Genomic DNA, 19,868 nt, shown 5'->3' on the forward strand with positions numbered 1-19,868 from the left:
CTAGGAGAGCCTCTTCTGTTGAGTAAAAGAGTTCCACCTGGAAATGAGCACTGGTGACACCATACAATGTTAACTACATGATGGAGCCACTTTACAGCTTTTCCACCGCCACCTTCTTGGCATCTACAGAGAGCTCATCAGCACATGAACTGTAACATCCTGCTGGAGAAACAGTTCCTGGAAGGGCAGCAAAATCAACTTCCATCAACCAAGCAGTGGACATGTTATCAATGGCAGAAACTGACAAGACTGCCCTGGGAGAAATACAATTGCAAGATCCTGCGTAGAGTTGTGCCTGCTTCCCCAGCAAAGAGCATCCCAGTGAAGGCAAGAAGGGGTGGGGGCAAGGGACTGGTAATCTCTTATTACCATCACAGGAGTTATTACGATCTGGCATTCTGTTAGAATAGTGCCCTGCAGCACTTCATTCCAGCCTTGGGGAACTTGGACCATGGCAGTCAGGGGCCTGTTTCTCCTACATGTTTAGTGATGGAGATATGCTAAATAAATAAATAAGCCATAGCTTAGCAGAGTGAAGAAATTGGCTGAACCCTTCCCTTAACATCTGTTTGAAAATTGAATCTAACAGCACATTCTTGAATAGGTAAATTAAGATGGTGATACAAATAAACACTGCATGGTTCAAGTCTAGTATAACAATTGACTCGTTCCTCACATCAGCTACTTATCTTCAAAGTTGGGTGCATGTGTGCATCTAGTGTTCTCACATGTATTCTGCAGCTTGGTGACATTTTATTAGATCTACATAACCCTTCAGCTTTCACTAAGTGACAAAGTCCAATTTCTTCAACCTTAATGTAGCTAACGTGAGGGCAGTTTGGAACAGAGTTCATATTATAGCCAAATGAATGGATTCAAATGGTATGGGCCCAGCATGTCCTTTAAGGAAGTCATCTGGGAAGAGAGACGGTACTTCCAGTAACTTCACTTGCAGGTGCTCTGGAATGCCAATAGGATTTTCTGGGCCCAGTACACTCACTTTATGTAGGTTGGGACCTTTTGCCTACCCATAAGCTGACAAACTGCTACCTATATACATACTCTAAGTAATTGTAGAATTGCAAGCTTTCATGCAGTATATTGCTACCTAATTATTTTCTAGACTAAATTTTTTGTTTGACTACTAGCCGGGCATAGTTTCTACTGAGATGTCCCATTAAGTTCAATGGGACTTACTCCCAGATAAATGGCTATAAGTTTATAGCCTAGTTAGGTAAGGAAGAGGAAGGAGACTCTCCCCACACACCATTCTTTTTAATGGACCCTAATTAAATCATCCAAAAATATACTCATATCACCTCTCTACTTTGCTGGTACCATTATTGAAAATTGTTGTGTGTGTTTTTACTGGTGGGAAGCGAGGAAAATTAAGTAAGATTGATTCAATTTACTGTATTTTTCCATATATAAGTCCATCCTTTTTTGCTAATTGTTTTGAGTCAAAAACTGGGGGTCATCTTATACACGGATGGTGAATGCGCTCTGGCTCCGGTGGGGTGGCCTGGGATCAGGATTGGGCTCTGGTGCAGGTGGCCTGGGCTCAGGACCAATTTCTTAATTTTGTGTTAAAGAAAATGGGTTGTTTTATACATGTCTGCATCTTACACTGTATTGGCCCGAATATAAGCTGCACCCTAATATAAGCTGCACCTTTAAAATTCGGCAGGGGGGGGGCGGAGAAAAAAAGACAATATCCGAATATAAGCCACTCCCTTAAAATTCCACAGGCACTCACACCCATTCCATTTTACTGTATGTCTGTTTCAATAGCGATATCGTAAAAGCCAATTTTTGTAAGGTCACATACTTATGCCGCACTTTAACTTTTCACGGTCGGAATTTGGAAACAAAAGGGCAGCATATATTCAGGCCAATATGGTACATGGAAAAATACGGTACTAACAAAGGGCCAAAGACAGCCTTTAACTACCTAACCACAACATCACCACTATCTCGTCTCATGTAACCTTGTTGCAATAATCTGTCCCTTCAAAAACACTACACTGTTCACTTTTTTTTACTGATACAGAAAACAAAGTAGTTCTTCTGTCATTTTGGTTTTAGGAGACCAGTGTGGGGAGGAACTCCGTCATGATTAAGACAGGTGTCCTATTTTTAATTGCCTGGGAGTGAACCCCATTGAACTCGGTGGAGTTTACTTTTGAGTCATCATCTGTAGAATTGTACAGTAATATGGCTACCCTGATATATTGCTTTCAGAAAACTTTGCTTTGAGACAGTAGGTGCCATACATAGAGCATACTTCCTCCAAGGACTTGAGACTCCCTGGGGATGATGATCATTTCCATTCATGTCAATGCAGGCTCCCATTGGCTTTCAACAATTATTTTAGGAATTCAGCTTAACTATAAATGCCAGAAAATCTGTGTTCATATGTAGTGACAAGAATGTGTTTGCATTACATATGTAGACCCTGATGTCAATAGATTGTGTGCAGCTGCTGCATTTTATGTAAATTTTGCTTCAAAGGGAAAAGGATAAGCCTGAGGTTTACAAAGGGATACAACTTGGAAAGAGCCGCAATTTTAATAATGCATTAAGCATTTCTTTCAGACATCTTCTGCAGTGGTAGAGTAACATTGTCTTTGATCTGTATCACTGTAAACTTTGTTTCCTGTCCCTCTGGTGTAGCTAATCCATAAACTAAAGTACAACAATGGTATCATCCTAAAGAGTTTTCTTAAGAGAAAAGTGGCATGTAGGTTAGCCCACTTTGTGTTCTTCCTTGGCTTCTGCAAGTTCATTTGTCTACAGGAGTGGTGAAAATTTACAATTCTTGTATCTGATCTTTTAACATAGCAACTAGATCAGGCATATGATCCATATGTTTTTGAACATCCATGAACCCCAGTCAGCGTGGCCAGTGGTCAAGGATGCTGGGAACTGTAGTCAAAATACCAGCAGGACACTGTGCTGACTAGACAAAGGGGAATTAATGGGTGGCATTCAACTAAGTTTTACTCAGAATAGACTTGGTGAAATTAACGGACCTGACTTAGTCATGTTCATTAATTTCAAAGTTAGGTTCGTTAATTTCAATATATCTGTTCAGGGTGAAACTTAGCTGAATTACTCTCCACCCCAATGTTTCTAACCTAAAATCTCTGAAGTAGGAAAATTAGTAAAGCCATTGCCACCACTATTTTAGAAGAGCTTATTTACGTTAGGACTGTAATAGTGTTTATTAACTAAGAAAATAAAGACATGCTAAATTTATTTTAAAGTTTTGTCTTGCTTTCCTTTAAATCAACCCCATAAATATTTTTATCAGCCCTAAAGATACTGAAGCACTGTTCATTTTTTGTTTGGTTGGTTTTGTTTTTAAGCTTGCCTTCTAAATGCCAATAAAGCTGGATGCACTGTTCTCTTTGTATCGTTTTTTGGAGATGAGATTGAGAGCAGGGCTGTCCATGTTCATCTCAGTAGTGGGTCTGGGGAAGCTGGCTTCTCTGTGAAGTATACTTAAGCGACCCAAGCTACTTAGAGCTTTATAGGCCAAAACGAGCACTTCACATTGTGCCCAGAAGCAAATGGAGAGCAAGCACAGTTTTAAATTCTGGTGTCCTGCACTTTAATAGAGTTGGCTATTGGAAAAATGGAATGACAGCAAAGAGTGTAAATTTCACTTCCTTCACTGACACCAGTGTGAAAGTAAAAGAGCTTATAATAATGAGCATCACCCACCCTGATGCATTTTACTTTTAAATGGAATGCATTCTACCATATAAATTTCAGAATTTAACTCCCTCCTGTTTTGGTCTTTACAATGGTAACTTGTTGCCACTCGCTTTGCAGAAGCGGAAAATGGATGATGGCGATGATGACACAGTCCAAGCCAAAGTTCTGCGTCCTTTGCGAAGCTGTGAGGAACCTTTGACTCCACCACCACATTCGCCTACCCCAATGCTGCAGCTAATACATGACCCTGTGTCACCACGAAGCATAGTGACACGGTCCTCTCCGGGGGCCGGTCCTAGTGACCATCACGGGCCCAGCCGGGATGAACGCTTTAAGAGACGCCAGCTACTTCGGCTGCAAGGCACAGAGCGCACAGTGGTGCGGGAAAAAGAGAACAACCCTAGTGGCAAGAAAGAGCTGTCAGAAGTAGAAAAGGCTAAGCTCCATGGTTCCTATCTTACAGTCACATTACAAAGACCTACCAAAGACATGCATGGCCCCTCCATTGTGCCCAAGCTGCAGGCAATCACTGCCTCCTCCACTAATCTGCGGCACTCTCCTCGTGTGGTCATGCGCCAAAGTTCAGCCAGAGCACCCCAGCGGGGTGGAGATGAAGAAGCAGCTGAGGATGAAGAGGAGGAGGAAAGTGCAGAGGAGGAAGAGGAAAGTGCAGAGGAGAGTGGGGCAGCCAGACTGAATGGCCAAGGAGGCAGGGCTCCAGATAGTGAGGAAATCTGGATGCAAAAAGAGGTGTGGATGTCTGTCTTCCGTTATCTCACTCGCAAGGAGCTTTGTGAATGTATGCGTGTATGCAAAACCTGGTACAAATGGTAAGTGACTGCAGAACTGGATCCACTGCCTATTTTAATAGTAGTTCTCTCTTTTTCAGAATGTTTTTATTGAACCCCTAAGCCTCTTGGATCCAATTTTGTGTGCTGTACTACATCTTGCAAATTTATGTGTAATATGCAAATGTAAAAGGGGCAATTTGGGCAGAAGGCGGAAAGCAATTGTATTTAATAATACAGTGCATAAACTTGTGGAATTCATGTCACAGGATGTAGTGTTAGTTGCAAGCTCAGGTGGCTTTTAAAGAGGATTACACAAGGCTGTTGGTGGATTGTAACAGTTACTAAAAATTGAATCTCCACCTTCAGCACCAGTATAATGTCTAAGTACCAGGAAAATGTTGTAGACAAAGAAGCTTTTGATTTCTCATTCTTATCTTGCTTTTGAGTTCCCGTGCCTAGTCACTTCTGAAAACAAAATGGGGTAGAGGGATCTTGATCTGATCTAGTGCAGCCATTCTTCGATAATTATCCTACTAGTCTTTCCTTTCATCATTTGGGTATCGTCTGACCAAACTCCATGTGTTGCTCCTTTCTGGTAAAGCTGTGTGTAACCACTAGGAATCAAAATGATGTCCTGGGGCTATTAAATCCTAAGAACTTGCTTAAGCAACTCTATGCACTTGAGTTGCTAGTTCTATACAACCATTGGACCTAGATTAGATGTAAAATCCTCAGATGGAGGACATGCCATATTTTACAATTGGGGAGAATTATACTTTCTCCCTTCGTGTCTTAAGAAGCCCCTCTCTGAAAAAGGGAGAGAAGCTGGGAGTTGAACTCCCAGCTTCAGTTTCCCTAAATGCTTCCATCTTTAAGGAGGACCTGTCTTCAAGCATGAGCAGAAAACCTCAGATTCCTTGCCTCCCCACCCCCCAAAAACTTTCTAAGATGAAGAGTGATTCAAAGGCTAAAAGTCAGAAAAATGAAGCATGCCCAATTCAGAAAATTCCACAGTGGCAATGTAGAGCAGATAAGATATAGCTATTCTCAGTCAGCCAGTATACACAAATGTAACTCTTAGCCTTAAGAGTTACCAGTGTAGTATCCCGCCTCAGCCAATTAATTGTATTAGAAAAGACATGTTACCTGCAATGAACACAGAATCAAAGCTGAAAGCTTCAAGGATATTCTGCTGATAGACCAGAGGCATCCTAAATCTGATACAGAAAAACTTAGATGGCAACCTCATAATTCAGGAAGCCTTTTACGAGCCAGATTATAATTTTTTGCCAATATTAATATGCAAATGTCATATCTGGATATAACTTAAGAGGAATATTCCAGCCCTCGAGGGTCAGCAAGAGCCCTACTACTATGAGGAGTAGATATTTAACTCAGTAGTTGAGCCCCTCTGATTTCAAAGTATGAAGTAATGTTGCCACCCTGGGATCATTTGGAAGGAAGGGTGAGGTATAAATGTAATAAATAGGATAGTATCTCAGGTGTTTCAGAATTAGAAGCTTAGGAGTCCAAGGAGAATACATGGGCATTGTTTACCCCTACAGCAAGACAGTCTTACCCCATGTGTATTCCGACCAGCAGTGTGAGAGTCAGAGAAACATACATATCAGAAAGACATTACTTTATTCATTCATCAACAACTTCTCAAAAGCACACATTTTTTTAAAGGTGATGATGTAGAATCCCTTAATATAAATTCTCTGTCACAAAGGAATGCAATAATTTTTGTCTTGGATCAATTAGAAAATATTGTAAGTTTTTTATTATCAACAAAAGTTTTATTTTCCACCCAATTTTTGTTTGTGACTGCGAATAATGAATTAGCTTTAAAGTGTCTTACAAGTTTTTTCATTTCCCAAATAAGATTTTGCGGGTTACCTCTACCTTGAATATGTTTACACAGAGAATATCTAGGAGGATGATGTTAGGAAGGTGAACATATATCCATCCTACTACATTAATTCCGATTTTCTTTGTTAGATATATAATGTGTAGTTTTCTTGCAGTTAAAGTGTTCTTTGGTTCTATAAAGCTTCATAGATGGAAAAGAATAGACTTGAAGGTGTGTCTAGCAGTAGCCTTCATAGTCAGTTACCTTACTATTTTTCAGTGATCTTCAAGAACCATATTTCTATTATCCCTGTGGAAAGAATAAATTTAAGTGTCTCAAAGGAAACACAATATTGTACCTGATAGACCTGTTGAAGGGCTGAGGGGAGTTGACTAAGTCCAAGAGAAAAGAATTGGGGTTACCTACCCATCACGGCTTTTCTGTTCTCCTTGGTTTCAAAAGACATAAGTACTACTGCTCAGTAAAAGATCCTGTCACAAATAATTGGTCAGAAACCAATAAGTATAAAGAGTTTGTGGAAAGGTGTATTTCTAGTCTAATACAGTGTGTTTCAATTAGGTGTGGTGACAGGAGATTGTGGACGAAGATTGACTTAAGCAGGTACAAGTCCATCACACCTCTGGCACTGGGTGGCATAATCAGGAGGCAGCCAGTCAGCCTTGACCTCAGCTGGACCAATATTTCCAGAAAACAGCTCACCTGGCTCATCAACAGACTACCAGGTTTGTGTTTTAGGCAGCTGGGTGGGTACATCTTCACTATTTGCTTTAGTTTCAACATTATTGAGTTAAACTGAACATTCCACTATACAGGTCAACTTTGTGGTGCCTGTGAGTGCAGTGGTACCCTTGAAGTTTCCCCCTGGCACCCACTACCTGAACCCCAGCTTACTGGTAGTGAAAGTGGTTACATTCCCCCCTCCAAAAAGTACATAAAGACAGAAGATGGCAGAGTGACTCCCACTTCAACTTCCAGCTGTGTGCTTTTCAATGCACAGATTAGTTCTGTTGCAGGCATATCCAACTCCCAAGAAACTGCGATCTACTCCCCGTATAAAAAAACTGGCAGATCTACCCATTGTCATTGGAGGGAGGAGGAGCATGTGTGGGGTGGGTGGATTGCCCAGAGTTGTTGAGCTTTTGGGGGGGAGGATTGCACAGTTTTTTTGCTTTTCCCCTGTAACTTTTTGTACGTGATAAGGATCCCACGATCTACCAGGATCAGCCGGGGATCTACCGGTAGATCACAATCTACTGGTTAGACACCCGTGTTCTATTGAAACAGACTTTTATGCAGGTTCCTTGGAAAAGCAAATAGTACATACTTATACTCTCCTGGGTCCACTTGCCAGTAGTGGGTATAGTTACTGACATACTTGCCACACACAGGAGAAACCACAATGCCCTCTTAAGCTAACCTGTTGCAGGTCAGCTGAGGAAGGGGGTTATCACTCCTCTCAGTTCATCAGTTGATTGATATGATGACTGAGGTGGAAACAATTTGCATCCTTGTAAGAGCAATGGACACCCCACCCCACCTCCCAGTGCTGTGTCTACTCTTTAAATTTCTTTTTCCTGCTGCCAGCAGAATCAGTAAAACAGAGCTTTCCAAACTGTGTTGCAACACGTTAGTGTGTTGGTGTGTTGTGCGAATGCTCCCCGCGCTTCTCCCAGGGCAGGAAAGGGGTTAGTTTAACCTCAGGTTTGCTAGTAAAACTGAATTACTGTGTCACAAAATGAAGCATGTCTAAAAAGTTTGTCACCAACATGAAAAGTTTGGAAGCTCTGCAGTGGAGTCTTGACGAGCCTCAAAAATTGGCTCGGGGGCCAAATACATCTCCTAAACTTAGGGTGGGGAAGTCATTCCTACTTAACCTGAAATGAGGGCTCAAAATAGATCATTGGTTTTGTTTTACTCTCTGATGGATTGAAAGTAGTGCCATGCTGTTAACTCTGCGTGAAACATAACTGTTCTGAAGTAGAAGGCACTAATATTTTCCATCTTTTGCTGTGCTACAGGCCTCAAAGACCTCATCTTGGCAGGCTGCTCCTGGTCAGCAGTGTCTGCTCTCAGTACCTCCACCTGCCCCCTTCTCAGGACACTTGATCTTCGGTGGGCAGTAGGAATCAAGGACCCTCAGATTCGGGACTTGCTCACACCTCCATCAGATAAACCCAGTATGTTTTGCCTTCTGGATATACCAGTATGTTGTGCTTGCTAGTCAGGTGGGGAAGGCAGAAAGCTGACAAGAGTTGAATACAATGCAGGTCTTAAAAGGGAAAAAGTCTGACCAGAGGGTGTAATTTCTACTTGCATGCTCTAGAGAAACAAGAGACTGTGCCTTCCAACTTACTTGCATATCTTCCTACAGGCCAAGACAATCGCAGCAAACTCCGTAACATGATAGATTTCCGGTTGGCTGGGCTGGACATAACTGATGCCACACTCCGGCTCATCATTCGCCACATGCCTCTGCTCTCACGACTTGATCTTAGTCACTGCAATCACCTTACGGACCAGTCAACCAACCTATTAACAGCTGTGGGGTCTTCCACGCGAAACTCGCTCACTGAAATCAACATGGCAGGTTTGTGCATCTTTGATCGTTTCCCCCGACATACTAAGGGCTATGGACCATGTAAAATGGGTAGGAAACCTGTTGGCCGCATTTGATCCACCAGCGGTTCAGCTGTGAAGCAGGTAAAGATGTGGCTCCCAATTGTGCATTTGCAAGGGAAAGTGGGCTTTGACTCAACCACCCCTCAGCTGGAGCTTTGGAAACCCTGTGCAGTGATCCAGCAGGCAGCTGTCTGTCTGTTCCGTCACTGTGAGGGGCTTGCAAAGCTCTTGGTGCAGAGGTCCTCACCCCACCCCACCCAACAGCCAGCTGGCTATTGGGCGCAGCTGCACAGTGGGCAATTCCGCCCACCTTACAAGTTTACCCCTAATGTAAAGGCTGTATGCCCTCTTGCCTCACCGAGGTTTCTCTTTTGCTGGAAGAAAGAGAAAATATATCTAAATTTATCCAAGAAGTTTTTGCTCCAGACCAGAGGGATAAATGAAGGATTTAGTCCCAGCAGCCTCATCATGAGGCGGGTGTTATTTCCCTTTTTTACAGGCCTCCCCCGCCCTGCAGCCCTCATTGTTTGTGGGGTTAACAAAATAGTAATCTGAGGCTGCACTTAATCTTCAAGTATTCAGATCTGGATATACTGCAATACTGTCTTCTTTAAAAGCATTTGTAGTGACATATTTGAAGCTTGTATCCCTATGTAGCAGAAGCACATACCACCTCAATATGCAGTACAGGCTGCCAGATGGAAAAGGAGCCTTAGGGGAAATAATCATGTTCCAGTTTTTCTGTCTCCCTCTAGCATAAGAAACTGCTACTAAGGGTCTAATGGTTCACTGTTGCCTGATTCACAAAGAGTGGCTGCCTATGTGTGTCTTGTCAATACAAAAGTCAGACTTGTTCATATTACGCTGTCAAAAGTTGCAAGGCTTATCAGGTTGAGGTGTGTTGGTATTCAAACAAGCAAGTGCTCTTAAGAGTTTGAATAGAAGAATCACACTTGCAAACCAGAAGAATCATTTGTGTAATGTAAGAGTCTGGACACTTCGTATTTTCTGAGTATTTATACCAGTGCATTTGTTCTCTGAACACCTTTGTGGCGCTAGGCATTATGCAAATAATGGCACTTGTCATCCTCTCCACAGGCTGCAATAAGCTCACAGACCAGTCCCTGCTGTACCTGCGGCGCATCTCTAACGTCACCCTGATAGACCTGCGTGGTTGCAAGCAGATCACCCGCAAGGCCTGTGAGCACTTCATCTCAGACCTGTCAATCAACAGCCTCTATTGCCTGTCTGATGAAAAGCTGATCCAGAAAATCAGCTAGAGATTTGCCACACACAGACTGAAGAGAAGGAAAGATCCCAGACAAACCCCTCTTGGAGAGCAGACCCTTTCCTCCCCTCCCCCGTTTCCCCCACATCCACAGGCAGGGAAGATGCCTGTCTGACTGTGACTGTAATGTCCCTCCTCTCCTTGGGACTTCTGCAGACCAGAAAATCTCACCAGGCATTTGAGGAAGTGGCGAGATTGCTGGACGGGTGCTCTTGTGGGGTGCTTGCTCATCAGCTACATGCTCTAACTTGATGTTTTGTAGCAGCATTTTCAAGGGGGACATGTCCCTTTCCTTTCTTCTCAACCCTTCCCCCTCTACCATTATATCCCACAAAAAACAACTATACTTACCCATCAGATTGTGGGGGGAGGATCAGACCTGGATGGTGTAGAACAGGTGCACTTTTGCACCCTGTTTCCCTGCTGTCTTGGTATGCAATTTCTTAATATGTCATTGGGCTTGGGAGTCACTTCTCCTGCCCTTCCACACTCTGCTAAGCTTTCTTTCCTTGCCCTTCAGCAGCTGAACGGGCAGCAACTGCTCTGGGCTGATTACGCAGAGCAGTATTGTAATGTCTACAGCAGCAGTGCCTCTTGTCTGGTAAGGGACTCTCCATGTGCCCCCAGGTCAGCCTGCAGGCACCTTCCAACATGAGACTAGAGCGGGGGTGGCTAAGTGTTCATACGGAGGGAACCATGTTCTTGCAGTCAACTTTCCCAAGAAGGGGAGTTAAGCGAGCATGCTCCTCCTCTGAAAAGATGGCGGCGTTTGTAGAGGGAAAGCTGCAACAGAGCTTGGAGGCTTGGGAGGCACCTAGTGGGATTTCTTACACCAGCGGAAGTGGTCTCTGTCCCATAGTCTGTGGAAACGAGCATTCTTGGGAGATGCTGGCCGATGAAGAAATGCCTCCATCTTGAGGTGCATAGCTGTTGGCTCTTGAGCTGGGAGACGGGTCAATGCCCCATTAGCTGCCTCTCTTTCTTTGCAATGAATGGCCGGTCCAAAGAACTTCTCTCTTGGGCAGCAGAGAGCTTTTTGCACTTTAGAAAGAAAGGTAATATTTTGGAACCCTATTTTATTTCCCCCTGCCCGAGTGACTGGACACTCCTTCCAGCTGTCTGAGCTTGTCAGGGTTTGAATGCACACTTTGCACTCTGCTCTCTTCCCCATAGCGATAGCACAAATTAGACTGCCCTTCACCCCGCCTCCCCCTCTGAGCCTCGCATGGCAAAAAAGAGCTCTCCAGTGTCTGCGCAGCAAGGGAAAGGAGGAATCTGGAGGAAAGCCCAATCCACCCTCGCTGCTTCTGAAGCAATAAGGGAGGGGGAGGAATCCACCCCATAGCTCTCTCAATTGCCCAGCCCGATTGCATTGAATGCTGCGGCACCTGAGCCTCAGGGAAGAGCAGCTTCCCCTGCACTGATGGGGGTGGGGGATAAATATCTAGATCTACTGAATCCCAGAGGTTCCCCCTCACTTCCACATGAGGAGCAGGCTTCTTTGCCGAGAGGACAATGCTAGTGTGATGAGTTCCAGAGTGCCTCAGTACACAGGAGCTTTGCTGCAAATTGAATTTTTCTACAGAAAACGCCCACTGATCTTCTTCTAGAAGTGGAAACCTTCTGCCTTGTTGTGTTGGCTCCTGTGGAAAAAAAAATTGTAGAATCAATCTCTTGCTTTTGTTTTCTTTCAAAAGAGGAAGGTGAGAATAGCCATAAATAGGAGGTTCAAGTGCATCAGCCCAGATAACTCCCACGGAGATCTCTAGGCTCTGGATATTTTGTGTTTTGTTTTGTTTTTCCAAAGTGGGAGCACCTTCACAACTCTCCATATGCATTGGTCAGCCGGAGAAGTGCTGAAATGCAGCAAGTTGGCATGTCAGGAGCATTAGTCTGGGAAGAATCTCGTCCTGCGGCAAGAGGGATAAAACAAGTAGCAGACTGATTGGGTGGGGTATTGGCTTCGCTGTCCTACAGCCTTCTCAAATGTGGCCCTCAAATGACTGTGGCTTAAACTTCAAAGCAAATTGTGATACTTCAATGCCTAAACTGGCCCCCACCTCAGAGGGCAAGTGATGACATAAAGGAAAGAGAAATTATATATGAAATCACTTAGTGATTTAAAACAAAAACATGCTCCCTAAATAAATCTCCCTAAAGAAAGTCACTATTGTCTAAAAGGGTTTGGTTGTTCTTTTGTGTTCTTTTGTTTTTGTTTTTTTTTTTTGAAGAAATTGTAAATATATATTTTTTGTTGCTAACTTAGAGTCAATCTCCAATGTTGTGCTTTAAAATTAAATGTAAACATTAAGGGTAAAAGAAACCAAGTCTTGCGCTCTCTCGGTTGACATGTTTAGGGTTGGGGGATATTTGGGGCTAAAGGGAGGGGAGCTAGTTGGGATTTTTTCATTTTCTAATCATTTGCCAATATTGGTTTTAGAGAATCTTTCCTCAAACATATTACCACAGGAATGAGAGACAAGTGAAAGGGGGAAGACAAGATACCAGCCTCTGAAGGGAGACCTTGTTTCATGGGGTGGATTTTGGAATAAAAATTTCAAGAAAAAACATGCGGGTCTGCATATTGATTGCAATGTGAGCTCAAATCCAAGGGCAACTACAGTCTGAATGAGAGAACCCAGTGGGTAATTTATCCTCCCTATATATAGGGACTTGTGTATCCCATGCTATTAAAATTTTGTACTCAGGCAATCCAAATTCTGTGTCCAGAAAAACTGAATTCTCTTAACTTGCATCAGTTACACAACCTTGTTCATTCTGCATAGCTTTGTAGGTTTTTTTAAAAAAATATAATTATGCCAATTTAGCTAGACATGGGAGGTGGACATTGAAGTAAACTGGGTACTTGAAGCTCTATTCTCAACCCTTGGAAATATTGCTTTAAGATTTTAGCAAGCATTACCCCTACATTTTCAAGCATACCTTAAAAGTCACGAGGACTAGGAAGTTTTCTTTAAAAATGATGCTAAATTCTGCATTGTCTACCATTTTCTGCATGCCAAGAGTATTGCAGCATATAAACAGCACTGCTTATATCAAATAGAGGAGTGTTTCCAGGACTACCACACAATTCCAGGTCAAAGGACCCATTACTATAGTTGAAGCCCTTAAGCTTGTTTGGTCTTAGATGGAACATTGTAATGACATTTTGGGCTGTAAGCTCATTGGTAATTTGTAAAAGGTAGTGATATTGTTGCACTTCAAGATGGTAATTGAGTTTCAAGATAAGTTTATGAGATAACCAAGGTGTGAAACTTTATTTCCTTGTAGAGCAGAATAACAAAAACTGAGCAAAATAACATTGAGATAGAATTCCATTGCAATAGCCGCATGATTCAAACTCCCAACGCCATCTTCCAGGAATCATGTGTTTTGCTATTAGTTTTGCACTCTTTACCTAGCACATTGGGTTAGCAAATTTGTAAGGCACAGCCACCTCCCAAATACTGATATTCATCCCAATCTTCTGGCATTCTTTTGCATTCACAATTTGTTGCATTTTCCTCTCATGCCCAATTAGTACTTTATTTTCTCCAATCCCTTTCCCCGTCAGCTTTTTAATTTTACTGGCTTCTTGCATTGCTCCTACCTGAGATACAATGTAATCCTTTCCTAAACGAGAGTATGTTTTTATCATAATTTAATGTAAAAGTAACACATAAATTTCTTATCTGTTTTGTGTGCAAGGTACAGGTGTATCAAGGGCATTTAAGTTGGCTGTTCTTGTTAATTAATTCTATTTGTAGACCACCCTGTACCTGTAGATCTCAGGGCTGTTGTGAGGGACTATCCAATTTTTTTTAAAAAAAAATTATCAGACATTTATTTTTAACAGGCTATAGCATCTATATCTGGCCTTATACTTTCTTAATATTACTAAATATATTGGTACTCTTCAAACTATATGAATATCAACAATGAGAGGTGGTGGACTCTCCTTCCTTGGAGGTTTTTAAACAGGTTGGGTGGCTATCTGTCATGGATGCTATAGCTGAGATTCCTGCATTGCAGGGGGTTAGACTAGATGACCCTTGGATCCCTTCCAACTCCAAGATTCTATGATAATATCTGAACTATTTATCCAGTCCTTTCTGGCTCACATGCTACAACCTGTTGATATAAATGTAACTTCAGGGCACTGTGGCCAAAATTGCTGGACTCAATTTTCAAAACATATTGGAAAAATCGGAAAAGGCTCGGGAAAATGAGTACTGTAGATACCTGGGGGATAGGGGAAAGATCTCTATATAAGCTGCCCTGGGAACACTGTAGTGTTGAGGATACAGGATAAAGCTGTCAAATAAAAACAGAAGTTTTCATTCTATGTATTGGCTTCTGATAGGAGCAAGTGCTAATCTAGCAGAAGTATATGACAGCTGCTAGCTGAAAACAAATCAGGTAAATCTAGTTCATGAAGACAAAAAGTTCATAATAGCAAGGCCAACTCGTTGGAGCCCTTTACTGAATAGCCTTTGGGGCACTTATTGAAGATGCCCTGACTTAACAAGTGACTGAGAAAATGCAGCATGAAATATGCTGGCCTATAAGGAAAGCAAAGACCATGTGAGCTCATACTCACAGATCCATAAAAGAGTGTTAAACATGTCACTTCCTTAGCATATGTATATGAAAGCCATCAAAAGAGTCTTTGTAAGAAATGGAATTAACAAAGTGTCTTCTGCAGGTTGGTTTGCAAGCTTCTCTTAGGAAATGAGGTATACTTTGTGTGCATTCTGTCAAAAGCCAATGCTGATGGTATATCCTTTATAACTGAAACCGAATGAAATGTTAGAAGGTGGAAGCAAACCTCAAAGACTGCAGCTGTCATGCAGTGATGCATTTGGACTGTCTTGAGCAGCCCCAGGTTTAATCCCTGGCATCTCCCAATTAAAAGGATCTCTAGAAGTAAGACATCTGTGTGTGGCCTAGCAGATCCACCACCAGCTCTGGCCTAAATTGACCAGTTTTCCGACTCCATATAAGGCAATATTTTATATGCACCAGCATCTTTGCTACTTTGAAAACACTGTCTCTCATTGGTTGCACAATTGTCAGATAATAGAGCACAAATAGTCGAGATTAATAGCAAATTAATTTCCTTTGATTTAAAAAAAATTATATTTCTGTTTGTGAAAATATTAATTTCTCTCTCTTTGGCAGCATTGAAGCTGTGCTTTCTATTGTCCCAGCTCCCCCCACCCCAACCACCACCCTTCAAAAGCAAGCATTGGTGTATGTTGCCACCGTTTAACTTGAAGCCTCAAATTTGGGCAATGTTTGTGGCTACAAATTGCTTCCTCCCACTTGGAGGAAAAGTACCATCTGCTGAGCTTAATTTATAATCTCCATATTTGGGGCCTTTAAACATCTCCCTAGAGTCCAATTTCCTAAATCCATACCACCCTCTTCCTCATCATGGATTGATTAAAACCAGAAAATTGCTACTTGAGCCAAGAGCAGCTTTTGGATGTTCTGATACTCTGCAGACAATTTCTTTGTGTATATCCACAAACCATGAGGTGGGCAAAATATTTTTGATTTAGATTAATTGATGTTTGGGGTCTCGATATCACAAGAGAAGGATATGTACTGTGTACCTCTTAATCTGTGTTCTTGGTCTGGAAGAAGTTGAGTGTTCTCTGAGGAAGTTTTTCAGGAAAGATCAGATCATAAGATTCACACTTAAATGCCCACAAGGTTCTAGATTTTGAATTTTGAAGCATCCTGATGTAAAATACAGAAGGCTCCTGCACCCTCGCTCATGGATATGTTTTGGTGTATCTGCAAAATAGCAATGTATTTTAAAGACCAACATGAGTACAGTCTTTCATACAAGCAATTCTACACATGTATAGACAACATGTAAGCACAGTCAGTGCAAGAGGTGAACAACCCTGCAGACGCTGGCACAACCAGGTCACTGGAGGATGAAAAATAAATCCATATACCAGGGGGCTGTGCTTGGCCATTTGTCTCTACATATTTATTTGCAAATGTGCATCTCCCCTTCAAATATTCATGCTGTTCACCATGTAGTTATTGGTACCAGTTGGCCAGTATTTTCCTGGCCTAATTAGTAAAGCCATAATATCAAAAGTTGGCCACCCTGTGTGAGCACACCAGGAACATCTTACCGGGGTCAGGTGTAGAATGGTATTGAGGTTCTATATTAAAACAATGTTAATTTGCTCTATTTACTTTATTACCTTATTTATGTATTTACTTACTAGTCATTTGTTAGCTTTGTTTTGTTCTTCCACCAAAGTATCCTAAGATGCCTGAATCAAGCCAGTGAGGGAAAATAATTAAGTCTACAATCCTTTCTACCTGGGAGCATATTCAATGGGACTTACCTCGTGTGTGCATGGCAAATAGCTTGGGATCTAAGTTACTAGATAGTATAGACATACACCATCTGTTAGATTTCTATCCACATAGATTTACTACTCAAACTTGAACCTTGTTGTAGGTAGCTAAGATAATATTTTAGTTGCTCAAACTATAGAGTGAGTTGGTACAAGGCTTTACAGGCAGAGAGGGGATTGTTGCATAATTTTACATTTACAAATGCCCTGCGATGTAACATACATAACATGAGAAAGCTTGAAATCTGTGGGATGGGGAAAATTAAATTGTGGTGGGGAAAATTAAATAGTGGGAAAAGGGGGCCAGATCTTGAAATGGGCTTTCCAGAGTATGTTTGTAGTATTAGTATTGTCTCTTACTTTTCCATAAGGTTGTCAGCTTTGAGTCCCCATTTCTGCAAAAACCATTTTTCAGATGAGGTTTAACCCAATATTACTTCTCTAATTGTTACAAAGCAGAGAAAGCCCCTTGGGAGAATTTAGAAAGCCTTCAGCAAAGGCTGTTTTCTGTTGGTCTAAGCCAGGGTCAGCAAACTACAGTCCGGGGACCGGATACGGCCCACCAGGCTCATAAATCCAGCCCGCGGAACCTGCCGCCCGCTCGGTCAGGCCCTGTGCTGAGCTAAACCAGCACAGCATGGCATTTCCTTGAAAAGAAGCTGCAGACGCCTCACCGCATTGGGACTGACTTCCGTGACGCTGGCACGGCTTCAGATTGGCTGCAGGAAGCTCCTGCAGCCAATCCGAAGCCTCGCCACCCGCATGCTGAGGTAAACCCGGCTCAGCCATGGATGGAGAGCCATGGGCATCATGACGGGCACGTCGTGGGCTTCAGCCAGAGCTTGGCATGCCTGTTGGCCCCACGCCTGGCGCTCGGCTCAGCACACCTGCTGGTGGCGCACTCAGCAGCCGCGCTGGAACAGCTGGAGGGTGAGCTGCATGCGCGGCCTGCCTGCCAATCTGGCCTCAAACGATCAGCCGCAGCACATGGTGCACACCACCTGGGTGCTCTGCAGGGAAAGGCTGTGGAGAGGCTGCTGCTCGTCAACAATGCCAGTGAGCGGGGGGCACCGAAATGCACTCCTGAGCACGTGCAGAGTATGTTCCTCCAGGTCTGGAGGCAGCTGCAGGACTGGCTTGCAGGGTATTTATATTTTTCAAAATATAGTCCATCCGTCCCCACAAGGTCTGAGGGACAGTGGACCGGCCCCCTGATGAAAAAGTTTGCTGACCCCTGATCTAAGCTCATATATCTAACCAGACTAAAGTTCTAATGTGCACTGGAGGCCTGAATATCCTAGCTGCCATTGAGAGAGAGAGAGAGAGAGAGAGAGAGAGAGAGAGAGAGAGAGAGAGAGAGAGAGTTTTCTACCTAGATACAGAGGGATGATTTAAAATGATACCGCATCTATAAAAGCATCCAGGGCAAGAGAATTTAAGAAGGACCTCACTGGGATCACACTCCCATGGCCCTCCTTATAAAATGCAGTCTCTGATTCCTGACCTAGAGCCCACTGTCCTAAAGGACTGTTCTGTTCAGTGAGCTGTAGAAGTTGTTTCATTTTCCTTACTGTCGTGGTGGCTTTCCTCATCCCTTAACCTCCTACAACTTTGCCTTGACTTCTGCTTGCCCCACCTGTTGATGACTTTAACAGAGGTGCTCTGAAGACAGGGCAGCCCCTCTTCCTGCCGTTGGCTTAGCTGCTGTGATGTCACAAGAAGGCCCCTGGCCTACGTATAGTAGAGTCACGGGCCACATTAGAACCTAAACACCAAAGTCTTCCATTATTACTTTGTTCCTGTCGTTGAATTCATCTGTAATTACACTGCAGGTTTTGAATGGCACTTCATTGGTAAAGATTAATCTGTTATGTGCATGCGCAGAAACACACACATTGAGAGTCTGATAAAGGCTTGAAAACCAGTCATATACCTGACTCACCATGGATGGCATGAGTCAAACTTACAGCTCCTGATATTGACTGCTATTTTGTGTTGTAAGAAATTAAATATGAGTTATTACTAGTGGGCTTCATCTAATAATCTGCGAAACACTTCTGCTTGTGACTAACTTGTGGAATTTGGCTGACCAATCTGGATTTTGACTTGCACATTTTGACTTGAGTGTCAGAGACGGGATTGAATTTTGCTGTTTTAATCTGTTGTTGGCTTCCAACTTAACATATGGAAATGGTCACAAAATCTTGGGCATTCGTATTATGTTGATGACTCACAAGTTAAACTGAAGCTAAGCAGCAATTTTCCAACCTGAACCCAATAGTCTTTATTGGAACTAAGCCTGAAATCCTGAACCAGCTTGGTTCTAATTTTTAATAAGCTGTTTCAAAAGATCTCTATTCTGTGTTTTCTCCATTCCTAGCCCTCCTATGTGGTGTTACAATGTAATAATAAACCACCTAATTCAAGTGATATTGAATAGCTATTCTAGGAGGTTCCAGAGGGTTTTTTTTCATCCACAATGCTGCTTTTCAAAAGTGGAAGCTACAGTCACCAAATGTTTTCCTTGCCAAGTAAGGTCATAGTGATCCCATTAATAAAAGCTGAGTGGAGTGTGTCAAGCCATCTATCCATGCAAACACCCTCAAGCATGCAGGGGACTGAAGGCTTTAAGCTATCTTCTCTCAAAGAGGTACGTGGTGTTCAACAAGCAGCTGTGTGACTGGGGAGATGGGTTTTTGATCCAGAGAAGGGCGGCTAGCCATTTTCTAGAAAAAGTCAGAATGGCAGCTTCAGAAATAACCCAATCAAGTTGTCATAAAGATCCTAGTTCTATCTCCCACTGATTTCTCAGTCAAGCTTATCTTCTGCCCCACAGAGCTGAAGTGAAGTAACAGTGCACACGTTGTCTGCAGGGCCAAAGTACTGATCCCAAGAAAGGTTGCAGCTTAAAAAGTTGTCCAGTCATTTCCTTACCAAGGAACAGTGTTCAAAACCAAAACATTTGTTGTTGTTAGTCGTTTAGTAGTGTCCGACTCTTCGTGACCCCATGGACCAGAGCACGCCAGGCACTCCTGTCTTCCACAAAACATTTGTTATTTCATTTTAAAAAAAGCACCTTATCTACGTCACCTTTGCTTCAGACTTGTTTCTTCTTTTGTCAATAGTATGTAAAATGCTTCAAAGATTTGTCAGATTTTATCTGTTGCTCGTAATGAATTTTGCCTCTACAA

At 42.7% G+C, this 19,868-nt stretch overlaps 1 protein-coding gene and 1 long non-coding RNA gene across 5 annotated transcripts in view; one reads left to right on the plus strand and one right to left on the minus strand.

Moving 5' to 3' along the window:
- KDM2A (lysine demethylase 2A) overlaps positions 1-13,009 on the plus strand; it is a 53,089-nt gene extending 40,080 nt beyond the window's left edge. For all 4 annotated transcript variants that reach the window (XM_083512407.1, XM_083512406.1, XM_083512405.1 and 1 more), the window contains exons 18-22: positions 3,838-4,550; positions 6,943-7,106; positions 8,403-8,561; positions 8,756-8,971; positions 10,102-13,009. In XM_083512407.1, the coding sequence (XP_083368533.1) occupies positions 3,838-4,550; positions 6,943-7,106; positions 8,403-8,561; positions 8,756-8,971; positions 10,102-10,283 (1,434 nt within the window). In that variant the 3' untranslated portion in view covers positions 10,284-13,009. The remainder of the gene's footprint in view (positions 1-3,837; positions 4,551-6,942; positions 7,107-8,402; positions 8,562-8,755; positions 8,972-10,101) is intronic.
- LOC310687840 lies at positions 12,496-17,511 on the minus strand. Its single transcript, XR_014516608.1, has 3 exons — positions 16,666-17,511; positions 15,910-16,093; positions 12,496-14,605 (listed from the first exon to the last, which is right to left on the minus strand). It is a non-coding gene; the product is annotated as an uncharacterized lncRNA (long non-coding RNA).
- Positions 17,512-19,868: the final 2,357 nt, after the last annotated feature.

The sequence above is a fragment of the Podarcis liolepis genome, assembly GCF_965112155.1.
Source record: "Podarcis liolepis genome assembly, chromosome: 1".
Classification (NCBI taxonomy): Eukaryota; Metazoa; Chordata; class Lepidosauria; order Squamata; family Lacertidae; genus Podarcis; species Podarcis liolepis.